Source organism: Chrysochloris asiatica, unplaced genomic scaffold (genome assembly GCF_000296735.1).
Source record: "Chrysochloris asiatica unplaced genomic scaffold, ChrAsi1.0 scaffold00082, whole genome shotgun sequence".
NCBI classification, from domain to species: domain Eukaryota; kingdom Metazoa; phylum Chordata; class Mammalia; order Afrosoricida; family Chrysochloridae; genus Chrysochloris; species Chrysochloris asiatica.
The window spans coordinates 3,833,713-3,843,310 of NW_006408600.1; the positions used below are offsets into that span (position 1 = coordinate 3,833,713).

At 43.0% G+C, this 9,598-nt stretch overlaps 1 protein-coding gene across 1 annotated transcript; it reads right to left on the minus strand.

Moving 5' to 3' along the window:
* Positions 1 to 631: 631 nt before the first annotated feature.
* Positions 632 to 2,642, minus strand: PELO (pelota homolog (Drosophila)). The gene is made up of 2 exons (XM_006865743.1): positions 1,763 to 2,642; positions 632 to 1,289 (listed from the first exon to the last, which is right to left on the minus strand). Exons 1-2 carry the CDS (start codon positions 2,486 to 2,488, stop codon positions 858 to 860), a joined length of 1,158 nt encoding a protein of 385 aa, XP_006865805.1. The 5' UTR covers positions 2,489 to 2,642; the 3' UTR covers positions 632 to 857.
* Between the last annotated feature and the right edge of the window lie 6,956 nt (positions 2,643 to 9,598).

Genomic DNA, 9,598 nt, shown 5'->3' on the forward strand with positions numbered 1-9,598 from the left:
GCATTGATTTTCACAAATTCCCCCACCTTCCAAAAATGTATTTCAGTAGGGTTTGGATTAGGGGCTTTTTCAGCTTTGCCCAATCATATGACTAACAAGTCATATATCAGGTCTCATTTTAAAAATAAAGGGGCCTCAACTAGGTTATCTTGAGAATCTCAGAAACATCAAACATCCAGGATCGAAGGAATAACTAACTGAGTGGTCCTCTACAGCAAATGGGATTAATGCTAACAACAATAGTTTACTTTTAGCATGATTGGTTTCACAAACCTCTTAGGAACAATCTCATTTTAAATGTCTTCAAGTAAAGTCTCATTTGTTTGACTATCGTTTAAAATAGAAAATCAATTTAACTGGAAGAAGAAATGGAGTACATAGAGAGGTAGGGGCAAAAAGGATCATTAAATGTAGTGCAAGAATACCAGGCAAAGTTAAAACATAATGTAAACTGAGGATAATGAGGTAAAAGTTTTCCCTATGGAAAATTATTTCAAATTATACAGCATGGGGTTGTAAGCTATATCCCAAACAATACATAGGTATTGTTATTAGACACACAGAACTTTCCTAACTACTGTAAATGATCATTCCTATATAAAATTATTCCAATTAACAAAATGTAATACCATGGAGATATCTTTCTTAGTTTATTTTTTAGTTTGAATAAACCTCCCACCAATCAAAAACTGTGGTTGTGACCTAGTGTGATCAAACACATCAGAAAACCCTGCAAGAATCAGTAAGCAGTTACTCTTGCAGTTTTGTTTCACATGGTTGCTGAAGTAACCTTGTAAACATAGTAGCAGCCAAGCAAAGAGGCAGGTGTACTGCTGTCTCAATTCTAAATCCAATCATTAATCTTCTTCAGAACTGGAATCATCTTCTTGGTCAGAGAGTTCAGGAACAGGGAAGCGGAGAATGGCAGCTACTCCAGTCAATTGGCTGAGCTGTTCCCCAGATACGTGAAGACTGGAGAATATCCTAACTGTGCCTGCATTCTCTTTCACACTGTCCACCAGCCTCACATATCGGCTCCGCGTGGCTACGTCCTGGTGCCTGAAGAGCTCATCGCTGATGAGCAAGGTGTCAATTGCCATGGCCTCATTGGCCTTCTCCACCTGCTTGAGTCCATAAAAAGCTCGGTCAGGTTCATGCTGTAGCATTTTATAGAAGTCATCCAAGGCTTTGACTTCTGCAGCAGCTTTAGTGTCTGAAAGGCGGCTAGCTACTGTAGGGTCACAAAGGGCCTCTTTCAGAGAGTATTTGTGTCCAGAGGAGGCATGTACCTAGAATCACAAAGATAAAAGTCAGACAAAGAATCTCTTAAGGCACCCAGTCATCAGCCTACAAGGACCTAAGACCAAAAGTGCTAATAAGGCTTTAAACATGTAAGAATCTCAGCAAAGGTTACTCTCTACATTTGCTGGTATTAACACTTCTCTTTCAAACAAAACTGTGTTAGATTTACCCCAGTGAATGAACTCATTTACAATTGCAATCCCAGCCAAGTAAAAGCATTTTCCCCCTTTACTTTTTACGTATAAAACCTGGTTGTTTAAGTGCCATCGAGTCAATTCAGACTCATAGCGACCCTGTATAAGGTTTCCAAGGAGCAACTAGTGGGTTTGAACCACAGACCTTTCAGTAAGCAGTCCAGTGCCTGTCCTACAGCACCACACCAGCCTCCTATAAAAACTTTAGCAGGAGGTATACCAATCCCTCTGCCCAATCTTAATAATCCCTGGTAAAACAGTTTTACCTGAAGGAATTTGGACCGGTTTTCCAGCAGCAATTTGTTGTCAGTCTTCACTGCTTGCTGAAACATGTAGTCGCAGAACTGTTCCCTCACGAAGCCTGGGCTCGCTACCAGGATGCACTTTACAACATCGAAGTGTATGTGGCGCTGGATGGCCTGGACTACCTGTTCATAGAAGCGCTCCAAGGCGCGGTCATGCTGGGAGCAGTTGCCCTTCCGCTTCCTAGGGATGTTCACCTCCACCTTAGCCCGAGTGAGGGTCATGCTGGGAGTGACTAAGCAGATGTGGGCGAGGCCTTCCTGCATGACCACAGCCGCCACATCAGCGCTCCAAGCTGGGTCGCAGGCCTGCTCGATGCGCTCCAGAACCACACTGTCCCACTGCTTCTTGGCCAACGTGAACTGGCGGTTGGGTTCGAGTTCGATGGTGTGGTAAGCCCCCATCTTGACATACTCATTCTCTTGGATGTTGGTCCCCTTGACCCGCAGCTGGCAAGCTTGAGAGTCAAAATCGATGGCCTCCACGCAGAGGGTGAGGGTCGTGCGGACCCGGTTGCTGCCCACGCTGCCCGTGGAGGACTCGGTCTGCACCTTGCGGATGGTGGAGGCGCGCAGGCTGTCGCCCACCTGCACTAGATTGTATGTGTGCCACATGTCCTCGGGCTCCTCGGGGACCAGGGTCACCTGGCCCGCGTTGTCCTTCTCAATGTCCTTCCTCACGAGCTTCATGACCTCCACAGAAGCTCACCACCCGAGTAAGAGCCGATTCCCACCAGGACAGGGACAGGGGAAGAGAGAGGGGGCGGGGTCCGCTTCCGACCTGCACTTGCCAGGCGGGAAGGAAATAATCTAACTTTAGAGGCCGAGGGGAGCACTTACTCTAATAGCCCTTTATTTCTTAGATTCGGAACGCGCTGCCCAGACCCGGTGCGAAACACGCCGTACCGACACAGCCTTCATCCAGGTTTCAGCCGCCAGCTATGACCAAGCGGCTGATGCAACAGAGCGCGTGCGCAGGCCGCCGCCGCCACCACCGCCGCTCCGTCCCGTTCCCCCCCCCCGCGCGTCCGGACGCACGTTTTACGTCTCCAACGGGGAGGCGTGGCCGCAGTTTGTGCGCTTGGGAGTGTTTAAAGAGAGGTGGCCACGCCCAATATACGCTAGACAAAGTTTCTAAGGGATCTTTGCAGGCAGTTATTTTATTTTAATGCTAAATATGGATTTTCCAAGTTTCCTCTTACTCTTTGTGAAGAATCCGAGGATACTGGGTACAGTTGCCACTCTACACCTCCTTTCTCCGGAGAAATACGATTTTTAGAACGTATCTGGAAATGAGAACACGCAAAAATGCAGATGTGACCCAAAATACGCAAACTAGTAGCTTTATCCGTTCGCAGACGCTGCACATCTGTTGGAGCTGGCATTTGCAGCATAAGTTTCTAAAAACGCCTGGCCACGGTTGCTGGACTCTGAGCAACGTGCCCAGCTGTTTTCGGAGCTTAGTTAGTGTGCACACTGATTAAACCAGATGTCCAAAGCACTGGACCCAGAGAGAGTAGAAACCATCTGTGGAATTTACCCCTGGGTGGACTTCTCAGTTGTCTGACCTGATGTCCTGGGAATCCCAAAATCCAAAGTTGGCCGTCTCAGCTTTCTGCAGCTCAGTAGCCTGTGAAATGTCTATGGTGGGGGTTGGTTTGGGGTGGGTGGGTGGAGCACAGAAACATCTTCCGGGCAATAACTTAGAGCCACAGCTTTCCTGACAAACCTATACTCAGAGCTAGGGATAATGGGGAATAGGGAAATATTGTGACCGATCCCAATGTAATAGCTACAGAAGTGAGTTTAAGAATATTTACGTCATGACCTTTTGGTTAGTGGCTAACTACCCTGTCAACAGGACTCCTTTCTAAGCCATACACAGCAGGAAAAGGAAGAGAATGAGGCTTATGTATTAGGATGCCTCTACATTCCACCTCAGCAAGAAGTTCAATTTTGATGGGCTTTTACTATTCACCAGTCTATTTAGGAGGCACTCCGCAGTTCGAAACTACCAGCCGCTCCATGGGAGAAAGATGAGGCAGTCTGCTCCCCTAAAGATTTACAGCCTCGGAAACCCTGTCCAGGGTCGCTATGGGTCGGAACAGACTCGACGGCACTTAACAACAACCCCAATACTCAAGGTTCCCTCTGTCTCAGAAGTTTTGTTTTAAATAATTAAAAACACAGACTCACAGTGCTAACTAAGCACACCAAACAAACAAAAACATCCATCGCTGTTGAATAGAACTGTTTTCCATCGATGTCACAAATTGAACTGTATTCCCCCAAGATATTTGTCAGGTTGACTGGGCCATGGTTCTCAGTGCTTTGGTAGTTAGTGATAATTCCCATGATGTGATCTAATGTAATAAACCAAGAAGAGGATGCAACACTTTACCTTACAAGAGATAAAAGGAGAGGGAAATCAGAAGAGTTGTTGCTGTTGTTAAGTGTCGTTGAGTGGATTCTGACCCTGTAGAGGGTTTCCAGGGAGCAGATGATGAGCTTGAACCACCAACCTAGCAGTTCAAATGACTTTGCAGTCTGATGCATTAGCCCACAGCGCCACACTAGGACTCCCAGCAGAGTTGTTGTTGTTGTTATGTGCCATGGAGTCGGTTCCGACTCATAGTGACCCTACACAGGGTTTCCGAGGCTGTAAATCTTTACGGGAGCAGACAGCCTCATCTTTCTCCCACGGAACCGCTGGTAGTTTCGAACTGCTGACCTTGTGGCTCGCAGCCCGATTCGTAACCACTACACTACCCAGCAGAGTAGGGAAACCTAATGTTACCAGGAAAGACAACCAATAATTGAGTGTGTCCTTTGTACCTGTGGTCCCTGTACTGTGAAGCTCCTAGATCCTCACAAAGAAAGCTCCTAGATCCTCAGAGCTCTCCAAGACATATGGAGAGCTCAGGATTGCTGGGCCTCCAGTTGCTGGAAAAAGACAAAAGGCTTTTCCAGAGCTATCACTCTGGAATTGGGCTTCTAGACTCCTAAACTACGGGAGAATCAATTTCTGGTTGCTCAAGCCATCACTTGTGGTATTAGGTTGTTGTTAAGTGCCATTGAGTCGATTCCAACCCACAGTAGCCCTGCATAGGGTTTCCGAAGAGCAGCTGGTGAGCTTGAACCTCTGATCTTGTGGTTCAACCAACTTTGCAGTCCAGCGCATTAACCCACAAACACACAGGGTCCCAAGGAGTTGGAAACTTACTTGACTGAACTTAACAACAACAGATAACTAAAACAATAAGGTTTTCAAAGCTGTGACCTTCCTGGAACAGACTGCCAGACCTTTCTTCAGAGGTGCCTTGGGATGGGATTTAAAGGCTTGCACTACCCAGGACCTCCTTGCAGCATCTTAATGCTAGATTTCTACTGAAGAACCATCATTTGTTGAATATTTGCCAGGTACTTTCCTATGCTCTTTCTAATCCTCACACATGAGGTAAATATTTGCTATTCTAAATTTATACAGGGAAGGAATGAATTATAAGGTAGTCAAATGTTATCTTTGGTTTGGAATGCTACACTGTGTTAATTCAAATACATTACCCTGCCCACCCCCACACTGAACTCACATAGCCAGTATTCAAATTCAGACCTACTTAACTCTATATCCTCTTCTCTTTATACTACCTGTGGTTAGCAGACCAGTGCTTATCCTACAGCACCACACCAGGACTCCATATTATATTTATAGGATATGTATTATATAATATTATGGACTTCTGGTGTGGCACTGTAGAATAAGCACTAGACTGCTAAACAAAAGATCAGCGGTTCAAAACCCACCAGCAGTTCAAAACCCACCTGGAAACCCTATACTTACAGTAGGTCGCCATGAGTCAGACCCCAATTGACTGCACTTGACAAAAACATATTATAAGTAGCCTTGGTAGCTAGTGGGTTCCGTGTTGGGCTGCTAACTACAAGGTCAGCAGTTCAAATCTACCAGCTACTGTGCAGGAGAAAAATAAGGCTTTCTGCTCCCATAAATATTTACAGCCTCAGAAACCCTATACAAGGTTGCTATGAGTCAGAACTGACTTAATGGCGCACAGAAGCAGCCACATCATATATTATAAATGCTTGTATGAACGCTGTTACCCCTTGTCACTTCCCCATAACAGTCACTTCTGCAAGTCACTTCTGCAATAAAACCAACATGATTTGAAAAGCAATGTCACTTCTCTTGTCTTTTGCTACCTCTTCACCAACTTGACAACACTTAACAAAAACAACAACAACAAAATCTTTGTATTCTTTTTTTCCCTATGGTCTTCCTTCTGTCCAGCCTAGGTCACCATTCTAATTCTTAAGAAAAACATAGCATTCTACTTAAAAAAAATTAATGTTTCTCTCTACATTTAAAACTTGTGAAAAGTTCACCTTGACCCATAATTCCTTTTATTTTATTTAATCTTATAAATCAGGAGATGAACTGCTCTAGACTCTCTTTTCAAATATAAATATGTATCAGTGCTTGAACATACTATACTTTTTCAGGAAATCATTGTTTGATCTAAAACATCTGCAATAATGTAGAACTTTTTTATCCCCAGTAACTTGAACTTATTGTTAAATGATTAGCTGTTTGCGCACAGATTTTGTTATAACTTGGTACCCACACTCCTCACACTCTTAGGTGCCAAAGGCAAGGTTGTTATGCAAAATTTGGTGTTACTCGAAAATGAAGGATAACCACATCAGATAACCAAATGCAGGATTTTTTGTGATCTCCAAATGATATCATTACATAATTGCCACACTACTGAGAATCATGACCCAGCCAAGTTGACACATTCACTGACAAAACCGTCACAGCCAGTGTTACTCTGGCACCTCAGCATTCTACTTGTTACATCGTTAATACACAAAGTAGTCAGCACATTTTTCACTACTGTATGAAAGGAGCTCTGGTAGCATAGTGGTTACAATCAAGCTGCGAACCACAAAGTCAGCAGATTGAACCACCAGTTGTTCCGTGGGAGAAAGATGAGGTTTTCTGCTCCCGTAAAGATTTACAGCCTCGGAAACCCTCTACAGGGTAGCTATGAGTCAGAACTGACTCCACGGCATATAACCACCATCACCACCATGATTGTTAAATCAGACAAGGAGATACTCTTTAACTGAGGTAAAGGTATAATTTAGACCAATCATTACACTTTTATTTTAAATTATTTTCATTCCCATTCCCTATAAAAGTCCAAACATCCTGAGATTCCAGGCTTCCCTGATCCCTCCTTACAAGCATTATTTCCTACTCATTCCTTTCAAGAAAAAAACTAGTTGCTGCCAAATCATCTCCAAATCATGGAGACCCCATGTGTATCAGAGTTTAACTGTCTTTTTTGGAGGTAACAATGGCTGATTTACTATCAAATCTTTCTTCTGAGATGCCTCTGGGTAGACTCAAACTGCCAACCTTTGGTTAGCAGATGATGTTAACCATTTGCAACACCAAGGAGCTCTGCTTATCCCATCAAGATACCCTATATTCTACAACGTGAGTAACCAGTAGCCCTTAGATGTCCGACCTTATCTCATGTTGTTCTATTTAAAGAATCATTACTTCTCATTCCTGCTTCCTTTCATCCTGCCTGTCTTTAAGGGTGTAATACTGATTTGGCATTGTAAGATGAACATTGGGCCACAAGTTTGGTATGAACCGCAGGGTCGGCAGTTCAAAACCACCAGCAACTCCTCAGAAACCCTACACAGGGTAGCTATGTGTCAGAACCAATTTGACAGCACTTAACAACAACAATATATTTAAGGGTCAGCTTCAATATTATCTTTGACTTGTAACTCTATTAATTCAAACACATATCTTTTATTTCTTACTGAACTCTGTACAGACTCTTCCATGTAGTCCCTTTAGTGATCCATGTCCTTTGCAAATAGTAGGGATACACAGGAATGATAAACCGCCTGGTCAGATATAAAGAGGAGCAGCTACATTACATCACAGGCACGTTTTAAGGCACTCATTGTTATTGATTATAGTTCATTTAATTTAAGAGTATTAATTTTAAAAGTAGTCCAAGCGGCACAGAAGACAGTAGTGAAAAACATGTCTCCAGGAAACAGCAGAATAACAATTGAAATGTTTCAACAAACTGATGCATAGATCTCTAGTACCTGCCAAGATGGTCAACCAACGGAAAGGCAATCATAGAAAGGGCACAACATTCCAAAGAAAGGGCACAACAAAATGTGGAAATTATCAAATTATCAAACAATCCCCCTAATATCACATAGAAGTAAAATTTGCTATGGATAGCATTGTGAAGACTGGGAATTTCAGAACACTTAATTGTGCTCATGTGGAACCTGTGCATAGACCAACAGGTCTATGCTCAAACAGAAGACAGGGATATTAAGTAGTTAAAAATCAGGAAACAGATCCTTTCACCATGTTATTCAGTCTGTATGTTGAGCAAATAATCTGAGAAACTGGATACTATGAAAAAGAAAGCAGCATCAGGATTGGAGGAAAGCTCATTAAAAACCTGTGATATGAAGAGGACACAACCTTGCTTGCTGAAAGAGAAGAGGACTTGTAGCACTTGCTGATGAAGATCAAAGAATACAGGCTTCTGTATGGATTACAACTCATTGTAGAGAACGAAAATCCTCACAACTGGACCAATAAACACCATCATGATAAATGGAGAAAAGATTTCAGTTTTCTAGGATTTCATTTTACTTGGATCCATAATCAATGTTTATGGAGGCAATAGTCAATAAATCAATAAATCATCTGATATATTACATTGGGCAAATCTGCTGCACAAGATTTTCCCCAAGTGTTAAAAAGCAAAGATGTCACTTTGAGGAGTAAGGTGTACCTGACTCAAGACTTGGTATTTTCACTGAGCTCATACGCATATGAAAGATGGACAATGAAGATCTGAGAAGAATCTATGCACTTGAATGATGGTCATTGCTATTAAGTGCTGTCTAGTAGGTTCTTTCTCATAGCTGCCCTGTCTGTATAAGGTTTCCGAGGAGTAGACAGATTAGGCACATTCTTATGAAAACGTTCTCTAAAAAACCTTCTATTATACTATTAATGTGTTTTCCGGTAGATTTTTCATTTACATGTTTACAACTAAATATGTAAACACATTTAGTCAACTTCTTTCTTTCTAAGAGGTTAATAATCCATAGTAATGGAAGAGAGTGAATTGTAGAGCAGTTGCTTAACTGTTTTCTTCTCACTGAGGAGTGCTGGTGGGCTTGAACTGCTGACCTTATGGTTCACAGTCCATTGTGGGTGAAGAGTCTATCTTGGAAGAAGTACAGTCACAAAGCTCCTTAGAAGCAAGAGTGGCAAGACTTTGTCTCATGTACTTTGGACATGTTTTCAGTAGAGATCAGTCCCTGGAAAGGATATATCATGAGATGGCTTGGTACAGTGTCTGCAATGGTGGGCTCAAACACAATTCATGACACAGAACCCAGCACTATTTTGTTCTGTTGTGTATAGGATCACTATGAGTCAGAGCCAACTCAATGGTACCTAACAAACAAAACAAAACAAACAAGTTTAAAAACTGAGGTCCTTGGGTGGATCAAATTATTGTTGTTAAGTGCTGTTGGCAGGGGAGGTTGAACTGCCAACCTTGAGGCTTGAACCGACCGTGCATAGCCTATACCACTACATCCGCTTAGCTATTACCTGCAAGGTTGGTGTTGTGACTTGAGTCCATCCAGAGGGGCCTTGGAATAAAGGTCTGGCAACCTCCTTCTGATAAGCCAGCCACTGAAAATCCTAAGGAA